Source organism: Pogona vitticeps, chromosome 2, assembly GCF_051106095.1.
Source record: "Pogona vitticeps strain Pit_001003342236 chromosome 2, PviZW2.1, whole genome shotgun sequence".
Lineage (NCBI taxonomy): Eukaryota > Metazoa > Chordata > Lepidosauria > Squamata > Agamidae > Pogona > Pogona vitticeps.
In genome coordinates, this window is record NC_135784.1 from 175,317,168 (window position 1) to 175,336,111 (window position 18,944).

An 18,944-nucleotide genomic window follows, 5' to 3' on the forward strand; every position below is an offset into this window, starting at 1 on the left:
CGGGAGAGTGTGGCTCTCAGGAGCGAAGCAAGGGCTCTGCCGTCCTATGCTTTTTGTCCTTCCTCCCTTCTACTTGCGCAGCTGTCAGAAACATTTACGCTAGAGTAGAAGCAAAACAATGTCTGTAGCCATAATTTGTGCTGACCCATGTGATGAAAGGATCCCCCCGCATGGTAGCATGTTCAAGGGGTAAGTGCAAAAAATAATTTTTTTAAAATTTAAAAACTTTTTTTAAAAAAAGAAAAGAAAAGAAAATGATGCCAAGAAAGGATGTCGGTATTTCCCCATCAAAATATCTCCCTTACTCACATTCCATTATTTGCAATAGAAGTAGCCCTGGAGAATTTAATGAGGTTAAATTCTTTTGTATCAAAACAATCAGACTAATATTTAAAGAAAAAAAATAGTTGGGCTGTGTTCTAACAAGGAGTAACTTCATTCAGTCCAGAGTCTCTCACAATTTAGGAGCTCTGTTCCTATCTGGAGTTAAGTGAGTGGGTCAGTAAGGCTTCTCAAAGGATTTTTCAGGGGACCGGGCGGTTGATTTCCACGGAGAGGAACTCCAGTGAGTCACCAAGTCCGAATCCTTTCACACACGTACAGCTTAGGGAAAAGGAGGAATGGTGAAACACTCATCCGTTTGGCAAGCCAAAAAGCAGCAGTGCTTTCATTAAAATACAATACTAATATAATTTCCTCATACAGTACAATGCCAGATGCACTCTTTGACAGAATAGACATGTGGAAGTGGTGAAATGGAGCCTATTTGTTACTTATTATTAATAAAAAGCTTGAGAAACCTCACTCCTTATGGAGGGAAGAGCTCCAGCTCTTTCCACGACATCTACTCAGAGCTTTTCTCCTTTGTTTCTCTCTCAACCCCATGTTCAGTCTGGCAGCATTGGGTTCCCCAAAGCCCCACTTCTTGCAGTTCCCATACCAGTAGCCTCAACCATGGTTGAGCGACACAGCAGGTTTCCCAGTGAACTACTTTTTCGCTTAATTCTTCCTTCTGATTCCAGTTCCTGGACTAGAGAGGGCAAGAAGGAGCATTACATTGCCTTCTTTCTCCTTCCTATTAGAGACTCAAAACTTCAGTTTCTTGTCGTTTCCTGGTAGGTCCTAAACCAACAGCACCATACATGTGTGAACATAAGCATAGTGTTGAAGTGGCCCTTAGCTAGAGGTAACCAGCCAACATAATACATGGGATGGGTGGAAGGTCCAGTCTTTTTCCCCCCCATGGGGGAAAAGTGGCTTATAAATAATTTCAAAAATTAAGATAAATCAATTTCCATAACATAAAATTCCACCAAGATCCTTTCCACTCAGTGGACAAACTGAGCATGATCTCATTACCGAATGTTCCTAAAGTTACTTTTTTGGACTGTAACTCCAGAGTTCCCCATCCAGCAGGGACATTTTCCAGTCTCTAGATTTCAGCCACAGCTATAAAATTCTAGAACTACAATTATAAAATTCCAATAAAGTTTCAAGTAAATACTGTAAGACTGTGGTATCTGCAGGGGAGAGGTTCCAAGCCTCCCCCCCCCCCCCCCCGCTATGCTGAACATTGAAGTAGTGAATTCTATGCATGTCGCATGGTCTCTGGCTACCTCTAGTGACCATTTCTTGTAAATACGTCTCTGAAATACACATAAGTATTTCTAGGAATTTTTTATTTAGTATTTTTAGCCAGAGGATATGTGAATCAACGGATCCTGATCCTATGAATAAGGGTGGTGGTGGTTTCCTACTCTATACTGACTTGTTCTGTGGATGTAGAAGGGCGGGTCGGCTCAAAGAAGCTGGGTGACCGCTAACATGGCTAGTGAACAGGTTTGGTCCCCATCCCAACATTGTTTGCAAAGGCAGTATTTTTGGTATTCACCCATAAAGGAGAAATGAAATCGATGCACTTCCTGACTGGTGCTGGGACTCGGATCGGCCTTGCTTCCTACTGTGGATGATGGCAGCGATTAAGAATTAAGAACTGCGCTTGCCTGCAAATCTTTACTTCCTGCTCCCACCAGGCCATGATAGAACACTGAATGCCGGCTTTTGTGTTTGAGAATCCTGAAGCAGTTTTCAGAGCAAAATGCTTCACAATCTACTCTTAAAAAAAAGAGAAGAGAAAAGAAAAAAAAAGGCAGAACAGCGAGCTGATCAGATACAAAGTAGGACAAGATTCCGGCTGGTGTTCTTTTTTTGAAGTGGTACTGTAGAAAAAGACATTTTAGCAGAAGTTTCTCCTGAAGAAGTGTGAAAAGCAGCACTTGGAAAATTCTCACCTCTAGCTAAGTGTTTAAATTTTAAACATTCAGAAACCCCGTCTTCCTTTGCAGTCTGGTCACCCAACCATTTGAACAGGGTATTCTTGAAAGATAAAGGAATTCTCACCCTTTTTTTTGTGAACAGAAGCTGGTGTGCAGTCAATTGTGGCACAACAGGGAGAAATTTACATGTCAAGCCTTCCTGCCCACCTGCCCACCTACTTCTGCTCATGGCCAGGCAGTGGGAGGAAAGGTCCTAATGATTAATTTGTTCAGTGTTTAAAAATGGTTAAAGATGTAGAACATCTGTCCATAAAAATATTTACAGTTCTAAGGTGGCAACTGAAACAGAGGCTTCATGGGCTAAGTTCTGACATAATCCTGCTCTCATCTTATTTTTCAGGCCTTTGCAGGAGACAGCCTGGAAGTTATTGAGAGACTGTTGTGGCATGAGAATAGCCAGTCAAGTCTCACCTGTAGGATGGGTGAATTTCACAGCTAGTCTGTCAGTCACCCAGTTGGAAACCGGTCCAAACTCCCATGACAAAGGGCCAAATCTGTACAACTGGATTGGATGATAACAAGGAGGAGATATAGTTGTTAAACCCTGTTTGATTGACCAATAAACTGGGGGGGGGGGGGAGAAATGTAACCAAGGGTCTTGTGGCACCATAAAGCTGTCCAGATTTATGGAAGCATAATCTTTCATGGACCAGAGTCATGAAATCTGATGACATAAAGTGAGCTTTAGTCCATGAATGTTTATGCTGCCATAAATCTGTTAGTTTTAAGGTCCCATGAGATTTTTTCAGGGTAATAGACTACATTCTCCCTCTTCAAATAATCAAGCAGACAGGTTTCCTTGGAACAGACCTCCCATGTATGCATCTCTGTACATTTTCTCCCCTTGCAAAACAAAATCAATAGACATATGTAACCTGCTCGTAAGTTAGATTTGCTCAGGGCAATTTTTCATCTGTGCTGTTCCCCTTCCCCCAAAAGGAAATCTGCAGGAGTTCTGTAAATTGGCTGCCTTTTATTTCATGTAAAGTACAGTGGGGTCTTGACTTGAGAACTTAATCCGTATTGGAAGGCAGTTCTCAAGTCAAAAAGTTCTCAGGTCAAATCTGCATTTCCCATAGGAATGCATTGAAAACCATTTGATCCATATCTGCTCTTTTCCGTCCATAGAAATTAATGGGAAGCTGCTATTCCTCCTTCAACCACTAGAGGGGGATATTTTGTTTCTTTTTTTCTTAGGTCAAGAAAGGTTCAGGGAAGGCAGGGAAAATACAGTCCAGGCAGGACAGTGGACCCTTGACTTACAGAATTAATCTGTATTGGAACGGTGGCTGCAGGTCAAAAAGTCTGTAGGTCAAGTCTCCATTGAGCTACAGTGCATTGAAAACCGATTAATCCCGTAACAGGCCATTTTTGTTCCATTCTGGTTTTTTTCTGGTCTGTAAGTCAAATCTCAGTCTGCAAGTCAAATCTAAATTTTGCGGCCAGAGAAGTCTGTAACTCAAAAAGTCTGTAAGTCAAGCCGTCTGTAAGTCAAGGGTCCACTGTAGCATTCTTCATTCTGTCACAGCTCAGTGTGTGAGTGGGAACTGGGCATTACCCTTGTTGTTTGGGCTTGGTGGCATATTTTCCAGAGGCTACTCTTAATTGACTTTGAGAGGGTGACACACAAGGAAGATGATAGCACTCAAAGTAAAATAGGGTTTAAAGGAAGAATGGGCAAATTGCAGCCCTCCAAATATTGTTGGACTACAGCTCCAAGCATTCCTCACCATTGGCTAAGTTGGATATGATTGATGGGAGTTGCAGCCAACACCATTTGGAGGACTCCTCTTTGCCCATCCCTGGTATAAAAAAAAATGCTGGATTGAATGGATGGGACCTTTATGACAGGAAAGGGGGCTGCAGAGCTTTGATGGAAATATAAACTCACATATTCAGATTTTTGTTTAAACTCAACCAGAAGGATCGCCTTTAAATCTAACTCAGTTCATATCTAAGAAAGCTTCATTAGAGGAATAGTGGTGGAGGAGTATGTGTGTGTGTATGTATGTATGTGTGTGTTGATTTCTCCTTCACTCTTTTAAAAGATAATATCTAAAAGAGAAAGAGCCAAACAAAAAGAAAAGAAAGGAAAAAGGAGAGAACAACCTGAGCTTTATATCACATGCAAACCAAACACTGCTCACTATAACCACCGCAGGGACTTGGCATCATGATTTCCAAGAATATCCCACCCAACTATAGCACAATAACATATGGCAGTACTTTGTGGGGGTTTTTGGAAGGGAGTGAGGTGGGGTTTTTTTTTTTGCCTTCCTCCCTTGAACATGCTTCCCTTTTTACTGAGTGTTTGTGTCCGGGGGGGGGGGCTGTGCCAGTTTTGCTGGGTCTTCTGCTGTTCAGGATTTCTCTTTCTATCTCAGTGGCACTTTGGGTCTCACAGAGTGCCCATTTGGCAGGGATTGGTTGAGACATATGGGAAGAACAGGGCAAAATCCAGGGATTCGTCAGATTTTCCCTGAAGCAGATGCTCTACTGAATTCTACCCTTCTTTGGGATGGGGTGAGGTTTCCTGCAAGATGCCAAAGTAGGTGTACTGCAGTTTCTTCTTCCCTGCTCTTCTTCATTGTCAATCTGGGCTTGGTCCCTGAGCCAGGGGTGGTGGAGATCTGTTCCTCTCTGGGTACCTCTACACGGGGGCTTGGATCCTGTTTATTTTTTATGATGAATCTCTCTGGGATCCTGCCCTGTAAATAAATTTATTTTTCAACAAAACCTTCTCATGGCTGTCTCTTTTTTTACACACACACCCCTTCACCCCCACCCCAGCTCTGCAAATCCATCAGCCTTTTGGACGGTTCTTTTCTCTCTGGGTCCACACATGGTTAAACTAAACTACAGTGTTTTCACTTTGAGGTAGGGCATGCCTAGCCTGTTAAGCAAAAGCCTAGCTACATTCTATGGGTTTACTGCACATACATTTTACTAGAAGAAAGCATAGGGTGCTTGTAGCCAGTGCTTCTGTGAGCCATACAGTTTAAGATGCCATCCTTCTCTGGGACTTAGAAAGTGGCCAGTAAGCCCATCACACAATTACTCCAAAAAAATCTCATCCGTAAATATTGATGGCAAACGTTGCTACTTGGTTTTATACTGGTAAGCAGGTAGTATAACACTTATGGACCAGGAATACGGTGGGAGAGATGTTCAAAGGAAGATTACATGGCAAGATTCAAACATCACTTTCCATTGCCCCTTCCCTAGTTCAAAGCACCCTTTCCTGAAGACAATTTACAACAGAGAAAGGACATGTCAAGGCTTTAATGCTATGTGATGTATATCTTCTATTTCAAGAGAGGTAGCTGTGTTGGTCTATCTCTGCATTTTGTCAAAAGTGGGGGGGGGGAAGCAAGTGACAAAATGCTGTGGCGTCTTAAATATCAACATAGAATAGAATCATGAAGTTGGAAGGGGCCCATAAGACCATCGAGTTCAACCTGCTGCTCAATGCAGGAATCCAAATCAAAGCAGATTGGGCATATGGTTGTCTAAATTTCTCTTGAATTTCTCCAGCATTGGAGCACTCACCACCTCTTGAGATAATTGGTTCCATTGCCATACTGCTCTAAAAGGAAGTTTACACCACTTTGTCCTTTGCTTCTTGGTTGTTTCCCTGTCCCGCTTTATCTTCTCTATCTTACTCCTGGGGACATTTCTCTTTGTTAGGGAGATCATGCTGGAAAGAGAAATTGCTTCTTAATCAGCCTTCCAACATTTAGTTTTTTTTAACTTCAGATTGCTAGGAGCTTGGTGGTCGTCTCAGCTTTCTTTCCATACTCAGTAAAAACCTACTTCGAGCAGAGACAGTTGGGATCAGACAGGTGGAAAAGAGCTTATTTGCATATAATGTGTAGGAAGGTTGCCAAACAACTAGGATTTGCTGTGATTCCAGGGATCCTGAAATATATAGGGTCAGGGCATCGCGTGCTGAAAGCTGTTGTGTTTTAACCTGGACTCGCAAAACAGTGTTGGGTTACTGAGCCCACTGTCTCCTTCTAGCACTCAGTTCACATTGGATTATACCATTTAATCTTAGATTCTGACCATAAATCTGGCCCTCAGATACCAGATTCTTTTTGTAATCAAATGTTGCAACTGTAAACCTTAATTGGAGGAAGTCATTTTGGTTAACTTTCCAGATATGTTTTCTCAACCAGATTCATGAATCTCTTGTTAGGTCTGCTTAAGTACACTTATGTCAGTAGTGGGACTCAATGTATCCAAGGAGGTGCTGATCATTTTAAATAACACGTGCTTGGTCTCTTCAGGCTTCCAAAGCATAGGGTTGCCAGGCCTTTCTAAGGGTTTCTAGGTGGAAAGACAAATCTCAAGGTGATTGGCACTGAAACGGAAGATTTGATGTGCATGTGCAAGGTAGGTTTAAAGCCTGAAGAACCATTTTCACTCATTTCCATATCATATGACACCAGGGTCCATTGACTCAGCATGAAGGGACTGCTGTGTATGTTGCCCTGGTGCAACAAAAGACCTGGCGAAACCAGGGGCCAGGGGAGAGGGTGGAAAGAAACTGGTGGATGCATGTCCTTGAAGCCAGTGGCAACTGGAGTAAGGCACAGACCAGAGCTCCAGCATTGTGACTTCTGAGCCTTCTTGTTGCCTGAGGGGGGAAAACACACCTCTCCATAGTGTTTTCTGCATGAGATGTGAGCCTTAGTAGGAGCAATGGCAGTGGCAGGAACTGTGGATCATATCTGATGGCTGCCCAGCCACCAAATGGACAGACAGACGGACAAGCTTTGTCACGTTCCCGGGGGTTAAAACAGCCAAAGTCCGATAAACCAGTCCAGGGTCAGGAATACCAAGAATGCAAAGCCAATGTCCATAAACCAACTCACAGAATGCAGTCCAAGGTGAGAGTCAGATACACAGCATAGTCCAGGGTCAGAATCCAGAGTCAGGAACACGGTTCAAGGAGCGTGGATGCAAGCCAGGGGTTTTGACTCGTTGCTTCCACAGAAATTCTGGCTGACTAGGAGCTGTTTTATAGTAAAACAGCTCCTTGAGCTGCTGGAAACCTTTCCATCCTGTTAACTCAGGGCTAGTTGAACGGATATTTCTGTGAACAGCCTTTGAGCAATCCTCTGACCTTTTTGTCCTGTCTTTCCCGAAGCCTGGCCCAAAGCTTGTCTGCTGTGGAAGGAGAATCTGGAGGCGGTTCAGGTGTTTCTGATCTCTCAGCATTCTCAGTTAACCCTTCTGGTTCCGGGTCTTCGGCTGCACTCATAACAAACTTAAACATTTTAATTGCCAGTTAGCCAGGTTTTACTCAGATTCTGGTCCCATTCACCTGAAATGCCCACATGTTTGTTCCCATAATTGCTTGTGCCAAAAGAAGTTCCAGACCACCTGCAGAATCTGGCTTTCCCCCATCTCTGTTATATCCAAAGAATCCACCCCTGTGGCCTCAAGTTCTGCTCTTGGAAGCTCAGGAACTAGGAAGCTGTTGACTTGACAACCTAATCAGGGATGTGTCCACGGTGCAGAACAAGGCTTCTAAAAATGATTGGAAGAAATGTATTGGTCCCTGCACTCTGAGTATGCTATTCCTGGCAAAATGTTACCCTAGTGTCCTGCCTAAGAGACACCCTGTAGGAAGATCCTTCAACAGGACTCTTCCCTGGTGGTCTAACACTGCCATTCTCAATGGGGGCCATATGGCCACCTTGGGGCCCCCAGCACATTCAAAGAGGGGGGCACAGACTGAAAACAGTTCTTCACTCAGTATCTTATAAGATTTGTTACGCAATTTCTACAATCCTGGTTCAGCCTATGTTTATTTTCTATTGTGTTTATGGCCATGGCAAAAAAAAAAAAAAAGGTTGGGAATGGCGGGTCTAAAGGCCAAAAGAAGGTAGTGCTTCTCAGGAGTACTATCCCTTTCCCTAGCTGCTCATTCCTGTACCATATCACAGCTGTATGGGCAATACCTTAAATGAGTAAGGTAGAAATAAGGTCCCATTTGGGTATCGCCAAAAGAGAGAGCAAAAGAGAATTAGATTTCCATACCATCTCTGTGTGTAATTGTATACAGTACTGTACATGTCAGATGAACCTTGAAATAAATACTATAATGTAGTTATTTCTCCCACTATAATGAGAAATGCAATACATATATCTCATCATAGTGGGAAGCACTGTGGTCAGATTACCTATGAACCTGCTCAGTTTGCAATTTATGTGCTAACTCTGGACAACTGCAAGGCCCACCTTTATCTTTAGATAGGATATGGACCAGAGTGGAGATGCCTTATGGGAAAGAGAAATAAGCAAGCATTAAGCCATTTTGTCAAGGCTTAACAGATCAGTGATAGCAGCAGCTTCCTCGAACGATAGTGCTGGTGTCGCTCGGTGAGGTCTCTAGAGCACCTGGCCAGGAACCAGGCTTTCAGGTCAACACTGTGCCTCCTGGGAGGGGGAGGCCAGCCGAAATCATCTCTGTATGATCATGTTAGTTCATTCGTGGCTGATGGCACTGCCTGGCATTCCAGAGTGCTGCCAGAAGGAGGAACTAGTAAACTACTTCTGAGTGCTCTATATCTAGACATCCCTGAGAGAGGTCACAAACAGTTCAGAATTGACTTGACAGCATATAATTATTACGATTATTGGACACACAGCTCACTGTCGCATATGCACGCATTGAGGAAGTGGGCTGTGCATCCATAAAAGTTCACTCTATAATCAGGCTGTTAGACTTAAGGATGCCTTGTTATTTTCCCACTACAGGCTAGCAGCACTACCCCTTTAGAAATTTGCTGTAAAAAGGGGGGGGGCTGTAATGTAGATCGAGTCCTTCAAACAGAAGACTGCCCTTGGTAAAGATGGATACATGACATGACTGCTTGAGTGAGGGCGGGACTTCGTCTTAGTTTTTAGCCTCTTCTCACAGTGAGTGTCCAGTAAAATTCCCAACTAGGGGTGATGCTATGGGGAGAGGGGGTTCCAAACCCATGCAGGGGTTGTCTCACTGTTTTTATTGTTATATAAAAATTTAAGTAGACATATATGATACATACATATATATATGTGCATGCCAGAAGATTCAAAGCCCTTTACTTAGTCCCTACCCCAGCCCCAAAAATAGACATTTATTTATGGTTTAGGACATTTCCCACACCCTTTTAGAAAATAGGCATCAAAGTGTCTTGTAACAATGGATTTGAGAAGTGAAAATTAATCAGTGGCCAAAATAATGTGCAACAGGTACTCTGATCATAAGGGGAATCTTGCAAGCAGATTTTGTAGTCTTCCTATTGGAACATAAGCTACTGGTCGCTCACCTGGACACATGACTAAGTAAAGGACCTTCTGTGTGACTTGGGTGTGTCTGAGCATGCAACAGACAGCGGGAATAATTAGGCACATCAGTTAGGCAATCTGTGTTACATGATTGCCGTAGGATTCTGGCCAATGTAAAAATTAATTCTGTAAAATAAAACTATACCTCCTGCAAACCCAGAATAGAGATAGTTAAATTGAAAAATGTCAATCTAGTTCTTCTGATAAGTCATTGCCACAAAGGCTCTTAAAATATACATATCTCGATGGTAAATATTTTCCAAAGTGGTCTTTTAAATCAAGGTGTCCAGCTCTTTTGATCCCAATGCCCACATGTGATCTTAGCTTTGGGGCTGTGTCCATGCATGTCCATGCAGTCATACATTAGTGCTTACATCAAGCCTGACAAAACATTTTTTTTCCTGGGACTGGTCTTTTGCTTGTAAGCTGGCAAAAATTCAACAGATGAAGCTTCTCTTGGGCGTGTAGATGGGAAAACAGGGATTTATTGTCACACAGTTATTACACATACAGCACCGGCCTGTCACTAAATAAACAATAGGAATGTTGGTAATTCTAGGCTAACGAGGGGGGTGAAAGCCAGGCCCGTCCTCTTCCTTTACCCCAGTGCTCATTAGCTGCTTGCTTTAGAAGTGAACACAAATTCGTAGTTGCTGAAAAGAGGCCCCTTTGTTCTTTAATTCATGCTGATGCTATTTCTGGCCTGTTAACACTGTTGGCAGGATGTGGGGGTGGATGCCAAAATGGGTTTCAAGAGATCCAGGCCGGTAACTCTCCTTAGGCCTTGCCTTCCAGCTAACTCATCCCTTACTGTCCTCCGGAGTTGCCTCCCCTCTCCGGCCAAAACCCTTCCTTCACGCAAGGATAGGGAAAAGCTCTTCTCAAGGGGTGATGGTTATGAATGGACAGGAAGCACTTTGTAGGCCTCTTGCTACTGCTGAGGACACCCGAGGGGAGCCACGGCCAGCTCTTTGCAGCCCCCGGCACAGATTAGGCAGGGCGGAGGGACGTCCCCACCCTCGTGTCTAGCCAAGTTGGCCGGCCTCCGTGTGCCAAAGGGCCTGTCCAGCAGCCCTACACAATCCCAGCCCCTTTAGGGTCAGTAAAAGACAAGGGCCCCGTAGGACGTGTTGTAGTCAAATTCTCCTGCCAGTTTGCTTTGTGCTGTTGCAAGCAACAAGGGGGACACGTGTGTGTGTGTGTGTGTGTGTGTGTGTGTGTGTGTCTACAATGTGCAAGTACGAATGCTCACCTACCTTAAGGATTGTGGTACGATCATTCTTTTCACACTTCAAAGTTCCTCACAAATCTAAGTAGGACTGCTATATTTATCATTAGCATTAGCACTTGGCACTCTCTGTGTTGATGTGCTCCCCATCCCTTGCCCAAGAGCCTGCTGTTTCCAGATCTGGCATATGCCGAGAACTGCCTAGTGGCTTCCTTTATACTTTACCTTTATTGGCCTCCTGTTGTGAGCTCCGGCACTGCTTCTTCTAAGCTCCACACCACATGGAAACTCCCCAGCCTCGAAAGCGGATGTCGCTGATGATCCACATGTGCTTTATGTCTGGCCAAGCTTTAATTTGTGCTAAACTTCTCTAAGGATTAGCTCAGGAATTTATTTTAAATTATAAGAGTCAAACTCAGAATGTGTAGCATCATAATAAAATGGAAAGTGTTTTTGATCATACGGGGGTGCCCTTTCCTTGCCAGTAACTCAAGCCAGTGTCTGCTGCAAGAATGGCAATTGTGGATTGGGGAGAGGAAGTGTGTAGAACAGCCTCCTCCTCTTGAATGGTGACAACACCAATGGCAGCAGCCAAGATGATCTACAGGATCCCTCTTCTGCTTATTACTATTCACAAAAAGACACCAAGCAGGGGAAAATCCCAGAACCTGACTCCTTTTTTTCATCATTTAATCACTTTTCACCCAAACAAAAAGCAATTGTCAAGGCTGTTTTTCAAATGCCTAGAAGAAATGGTAATGAGTACAAAATGGAATCCTGTAGACCATCCTGACTGCTGACATGAGCATCATCGACTTTCAGGCTGCCCTTTGCTATGTAAAGTTTGGCATTATTTTCCTGCTGACCCTAGGGACATGATAATGTGCAGCAATATCAGGCCATCTCCTGGTATTTTGAATCATGGATACAAAAGCACAATATCCCATTGTTACCACTAATCGGAGATTCACTTCTTCTTCTTCTTCAAAAATAGACCCTCCGAGGAAGTGAATCTCCGATTAGTGGTAACAATGGGATTAAGGTTAAAGATGAGAGAGAGAGAGAGACTGTCTTTCCCTCTCAGACTGTCAGATTGAGACCATCTGCCAATTGGATTAGGCCTGAAGGCTTCTCTCTGTTGTCATAAGAGTTTTCTGTCAGCCCAGGATGCTGTTGCTGCTTCTTGGCATCAGGTATTTATTTATTTATTTATTTATTTATTTATTTATTTATTTATTTATTTATTTGTTTGTTTGTTTGTTTGTTTGTTTGTTTATTTATTTATTTATTTATTTATTTATTTATTCCCCGCCTATCTAGTCATTTCGACCACTCTAGGCGGTTTACAACATAAGGTAAGAGCTGCATTCAGCACTGGGATTGCTAGGCCACTTCCGTGCCACCTCCTCTTACTGGAGGCATCCCTTTTCTATTGCAAAGGAAATTTGGTGGTTAATTGAAACCACCCTGGGAAATTCACATAGGCATACCCAGACGCCTTATTGATCCTAGACTTCCCAGGCCACATTGCTGCTCTGGTCTGGCAGCACCGAAAAGTACCGGCAGGATTACTTGCATATGCACTTCTTACATGTACAACAACTCTAGAAAAATCCAGAATGTAGGCCAGAGATGGGGAATGCATGGCTCTCCACAGACTGAATTCTAACTCCCATCATCTGTCATCATTGAGTATGCTGGCTAGGGCTGTTGGAAGCTGCAATCGAGCATCATCCAGAGGGTCACATCGACCACGGCCTTTGTTTAGATGATGCCCCCGGTTCACAACTCTGAACCCTCCAAATCGCCCTCACCAGGAAATTTTATTGCTGGCAATACTAGATGGCCCCTCCTGTATAGGCTGTATGGTCTCAGTACAATGATTGTCCCATTCCCCCCCCCCACTTCCTTGCCTCTGTCACCTCTGGTTTTCAGTCTCTTCCTCTTGGTCTCATTTTCTTATCTACTGTACTCTGTATCTTTTAGCCTTTTGGAAAAAACTATTCCTAGTTCCTGCCACATTCCCAGCAGGTAACATACCTTTACAACATGGATGGGCAAAGCATAGTTCACGAGAGATTGTTGAGCTCCTGGTAGGTTTTGCCGGCAGAGCTAATAGTGAAGAATGAGGCTCCATAGGACTGCATTTTGCCCACCCGTGTTGAGCTTTGAGAGGTCGTCAGACAACTTTCTTTTGTTTTTGTCTTCACTGCCTCTTTCCTCAAACCACCTTCTCCTCAGTCCTGCCCTTCTTTCCGATTCTGCTTTTTCAATCATCTCTTCACTTTGTGCCCTTCCTTAGCCCTTTTTTCCTCCTAATTTTCAAACTGGCCTGCAAATACAAATGGATATTGATGGCACACTCCGTTTCCTTTCCCGACAATGACGTTGTCTTCTGCTCTTCTTTAATTGGTGATATTCCCCCCCCCCCTTTACCGGCATCTGTTTTCCATCTCTTAAGAGTAGCAAAACTGTTTTCCCCTACAAATGCACAAAAAAACCTTGTTCCCTTTTGGCTTCCAACTCCTTTCAGCAAAGTCACGCTGATGAAATAGAGGAAGCCTGGGCTGCTGAATCGTCCCTCCTGCTCTTCAGGTTAAAGGAGCCACCTCAGGAACTGGCAAGTCTGCACACAGAGAGAGCTGCACAAGGGAATCAAGGTCTATCTTCAGAACCACTTTATAAGGCCACGATTCCAAGGTGAGCAAAGTAATAATGTAACAAATGAGCATGTGCAGCTCTGGGCATGCGCAGTCATGTCCTACCTTGACAGCTCACCAGACAACAGCCCATCTTCTTTGTAGAAGTGGAGTCGGAAGGAAGGGTTTGCAACACAGAGCTATTTAAGGCTTGCATCTCACAGCCTCTTATGTTTTAAACCAATGAGTGTAAACTCAATGCCTTTCATAGTGTAAACTGTAGCTGTTAGCCTCCAAATATCCACTAGAGGGGGTATTTCAACCTTTTAATAGTAAGAAAATAATGGCTGGATGCCTCAGTGAGCAGCTGATTCCACCAGCTGTTTGGAGTGCAGCAGGGATGGGCTGGGGTGCTCTTAAAGATAGTGATCATCCAGTGTCTTTGCTAGAGTGCACCAGTTTGCCCCCAGAGCATTCCTACCTTCACCTTTCTGGCCCCTGTCACAAGACTTTTCTGGCGCAGGTAGGATTTCCCCTGATTTGGATCGATTCCAGTGTGTGCAACCACCGGAACCGATCCAAAGCAAGCCTTCATCTTTCAATTTGCCAGTAACACAAAGTGGCTTAATAAACAAGCCAGTGGCTTCAGCTGCAGGCAGTTTCTCCACTGGCCCTATAAGAGAAGGCAAAGAAAATATTATTTTCAATTTTTTTTTGTAACTGATGTAGCACATCAGCAATAATCTATAAGCAGTTAATTTTTCTGTCTCTTCCCATGATCCACAGGTGAGCTCTAGCCTGAAGTGGCTCATTTATTAAGCCACTTCACAACATTTGCAGGAGCTATTTCTGTATGAATGGACAGGCACCTCACTCTAGTTTGCTCCCTGCTGTTAGATACTTAAACCTGATTTAGGTATCTGCTTGTGGAGCCAAAGGTTGGGAGTTCAGTTACCCTACTGTGTGTCCCAGAAGAGCCAGCTTGTGTAGGCAAGCTGCCAGTCCCAGGATGCCCCCAGAAGAAGGGAATAATAGACCACTTCTGAGTATTCTTTACCTAGAAAATCTTGGAGGGATTGCCATGAGTGAGAATTGACTTGATGACACATAATTATTATAATATGTGTTTACTTACAGCAGTATATGGACAACTTTCATTGTGGGGACGGTCTGTGACTGTTTGCTCCCCAATAAACATGTCGAAATGCTCTTTGGTGTTGTCCAACTCTATAACTTTATTCAAAGCTTTTTTTTCCTGCCCCCCAGGGGCTACACTGTCCCAGGGGCCCTGTCACCCTCCGCCTGATACTCCCCTCTCTATTTGGCTATGACTACACAGTGTGACCTTGTCTAAAAACAAACAAACAAACAAAAAGGAGAGAGAGCGCCATCCAGGTTCCTGGTGCTGTCTATAATGGTTGTGTGTAGGTGGTGTGAATGAGGTGTGAATGAGATGTGCAAAGAGGAAATATGGGAGGCAAGGTCATGGATTTGGGAAAGCCTGGAAGCCCCATTCTTAGACCCTAAAATCCATGGAGGGGGGGGGGAAGGTTTCCTGAAATAGCTGGGCAAAGAGGTGTGTACGCCTGCCCACCATATCCTTAATTCATGGCTGTTGCCACAAATAGGTCTTAGAAGTGTCGATTTGCTCAGAAGGGGGTGGCAGCAGGACCGTGTGCCCTCCCAGTGTGGTGGGTGGGGCTGGAGGAGGAGTCGATGTTGGAGGAGCCAGTTGCACGAGAGGAGCCATTGGCATGGGTGGATCTCCTTCAGCGTCCCATAAACTGATCAAGGGAGGGTAGACCTCATTGAGTGGGATGGCTGCTGCATGTTGCATGTACTTCTTGAGGGAATGGCGGCATCCTTTTTCCTTGAGCCGCCGTGAGGCACAGAGAAGCAGGAGCACAGCGCTCAGGGCTGCTAACAAGGATCCGGTGACAGCGGCAAGGGCTGCTCCTCCTGCCCACCCTCCCATCAGCTCCACAGAAAGCGAGGCCTCCTTGGTGGTGACGTTGAGGCAGGAACGCTGTGTCCGGGGTAGGTGCCGAACAGGTGTAGGAGTAACCACTGGGGTTCCCGAGAGACCCCCAGGGACTGCTGAAAAGCCTTTGGGCATTGCTAAAGAAGCCGCCGTTGCTACTGGGTGCCCTAGAGGAGATGTTGAAGAACCACCACTGGAGGTTGCCAAGGAACCCAGAGGAGAAGCAGAAGTACTTGTGGTTGCTAAGGCGGCTTCTGAAGAACCCGTAGAAGAAGATGTTGAATGGTTGGTGGAGGTTGCTGAAGCTGAGGAAACCTCGGTGTAACCGCCAACAGCAGCAGCAACTTCTGCCGAGGACTTGGGAACAGAGGACACAACAGTCAGACAAATCTCATAACGGGTTGCGGGCTGCAAATGAGTGAGGTTGAATTCCCGGATGCCCACTGGAACCCGGGCTGTGTAGCTCAGGTGGGGGTTATGGATGCGCATGGTGGCCGACGACCATGGTGGAGGAGCTGGGGGTGGGTGGGGCGTGGCTGAGTCACCACCCCTCTCCTTTTTCTGACCCTCGGGGAAGGACGTTGTCCACTCCACTACCACAAAATGCGACTGCACCTTCTTTGCCAGGACCAGCAGCCTGACAGGAGCGAAGGTCCTCTCTCCAATCACAGCAAGGGTCACGCTGCGGCTAGTCGAACCCAGCCTGTTCCATGCCACACAGGTGTAGATTCCCGAGTCTGCTGGGGTAACTGCACTGATCTCGAGAGTACCCCCTTTCCTCACACGCAGTTTTCCTGACTCCTTTATCACTTTTTCTCCGGATGGGGTTATCCAATGGAACTGTGGCGGCGGCTCTGAGCTGGCCTGGCAATCCAAAGCTATGGTTGAACCAGAGGACACCTCCAAATGATCCGGGAGATCTTTGGAAGTTATTTCTGGCAAGCAGGGCCCTCCGATTATACTCTTCAGTGATTCTTGGAATTCTTGCCCGGCGGCTTCGGAGGGCGAGGTACACAGAGTGGTTTGCGACTCGACCAACTGGATGTGCCCACTGACTAAGGGTTCCCAGGCCTCTGAGCAGTCACAGCGCAAGGGGTTTCCATAGATACTCAGCTCAGCCAAAGCAGGCAAGGCACCTGTCAGGCCAAGAGGGAGAACAGCAAGGGCTGCATTGCTGACCAAGAGGGTGCGAAGAGCAGGCACCCCCTGGAAGGCACCCGGGTGCAAGTAGGAGAGCCGAGGGTTGTTGCACAGCTCCAGCTTGGCCAACTCTGGGAGGTTCTCAAAAGCCCCTTGGTGGATGTCAGTCAGTTCCTCCATGCCATTGAGGCTCAGTTCCTCCAAATGCAACATATCCTTGAAGTCACTTGTCCAAATTTCTGTGATGGGGTTTTTGTTGAGATCCAGGAACTTCAAGAGAGGCAGGCTTTTCAATGCCTTTGTGGGGACACGTGGAAGGTGATTATCATAAAAGGACAGACTCTCCAAATAGTCCAGGCCTTGGAAGGCATCAGAGGGTACTTCGCTAAGCTCCATTCCAGCCAAGACGAGGCTGTGAAGGCGCCCTAGTGGCTGGAAGCTCCCTGCTCCGAGGTGGGAGATGGGGTTTTCTCCAATCATGAGGATCTCCAAGTTGGGTAGAGACTGGAACCAGCGGTGGTCAATGGCACGGAGACGGTTGGCATTGAGGTGCAGCCGGAGAAGATTGGTCAACCCAGCGAATGCCAATGGCTTGATGGAGGAGATGCGATTGTGGTTTATGTAAAGTTCTTCAAGTGATGCCAGGTCAGCTAAGCAGTGGTCAGGCATCTCCTCCACCTGGTTCTCCTCCAAGTAAAGTGTAATGAGGCATGAGAGATTGGCCAAGCCAGCATCACTGATTTTGGAGAAGTGGTTTTGAGAGAGATCGAGCTCGGTTAAATTGAGCAAATGCTGAAACTCCCCATTGACCTTAGATATCTTATTGCTCTGCAGGAGAAGGACCTGGGTGTCTGAGGAGAGGTTGCTTGGCACGTGCGTCAGGAGAAGATCATTGCAGTCCACTGTGCGGGCCTCGTGGTAGACAGACTGGGGGGTGAACCAGGGACGAGTCTCACAGACACACTGTGGGGGGCAAGAATAAGCAGTAGACAATGATTCCTGCAGGACGAGCATTAGCAGAGCATAGAATGGGAAAGAAGACATTGTGTCTTCCACGGATGAGGCCCCCTTGCAATCAGCCTCAGAAAAGGCGTCTGGAAAAAGACAGTCCTGATCCGCCAGGTGTCAGCCTAGAACAGTCCACCAAGGAGTGCCATCCCTGGAAGGAAAAAGAGAGAATGGGTAAGGTAAATATGCAAATAAAAAAAATCATTTTTAAAAAGCATGTATTCTGAAATGGAATTTTCCACCTTGAGTATATACTTCTCTCTCTCTCTCTCTCTCTCTCTCTCTCTCTCAAGTCAGGGGGTTAGTTCTCCTTGTTGTAAGACACACCACAGGCATCACTGGAGGAAGGGCCAGACACCAAAAGCAAGAACTTAGCAGTGGTCAGATATTATGTTGTCTTTACCATGTGCTAAAAATAACAGCGGCCATGTTGGTCCTCAACAATAAACTAAAATCCAAAACCCTCAGACAAGTAGTGCTGAAGCGATTAGCTGTAATTCACTACAGTGTACCAGATTTTGTTCTCCCAAACATTTTAGCCAGGCTTAGTGGTAAAAAAAAAAGTTTGGGGAGAAAAACAAATGAATCAAAAATTTGGCTGGATGTTCTAAATTAGTGAGGCCTGCAATTAACCTCAGTCCTAAAATGGAGCATGCAGGTTGGATGAGTCAGAGTTAGGATATGCCGGTGTCCCATGATGTCTAGCAAAGCACACCCACCAGGATAAAGACAATATTATGGCTCCTTTTCTTGGGAAAAACAAGGAGGGATAGTAGTAACTCAGACAACTGCCATGTGTGCTTTTTTTCTAGTGCTCTCATTTCCCACATCCGTTGTCCAGAATCTGGAAAATTTCTTCCAGTTGCTTTTCCCAAGATACTTGCATTATCTCTCATGTGAATGTTTACATCTCAGTGCTGGTTGTATCTCTCTGCCCTCACACTCCCGCCTAAATTCTTATCTTGCGTCTCTTCTTCTCTGCAGGATTTACCTGCAGCTGTGTCTAATGTCTGCGGAGCACATCACACCATTCCAGAGAGACTAACAATAAGAAAGTCTTTGCCCCATATAGATTCTTCCCACCTTCCCCTTAACGATGTAGCCTTTTTAATTTGCTTTAGCCGTAGGTGGTAGCAGCGACAAAGGGACATGAAACGTGTGATGAATACAACCACACAGAGATGTAAAAGCTCTCTCTGAAGACTAGTAGCGCCATCCATCAATCACAGATCAAATTGAAATGAATGATGTGTTTATACACCCCGAGCACA

The 18,944-nt window shown here is 45.2% G+C and overlaps 1 protein-coding gene across 1 annotated transcript in view; it reads right to left on the minus strand.

Annotated features, from left to right (window-relative positions):
• Nucleotides 1-14,754: 14,754 nt before the first annotated feature.
• Nucleotides 14,755-18,944, minus strand: part of LOC110081201 (leucine-rich repeat neuronal protein 1) — a 36,591-nt gene continuing 32,401 nt past the window's right edge. Inside the window, exon 2 of the mRNA XM_020797730.3 lies at nt 14,755-17,824. Coding sequence (XP_020653389.3) covers nt 15,151-17,709 — 2,559 coding nt within the window. The 5' untranslated portion in view covers nt 17,710-17,824 and the 3' untranslated portion in view covers nt 14,755-15,150. The remainder of the gene's footprint in view (nt 17,825-18,944) is intronic.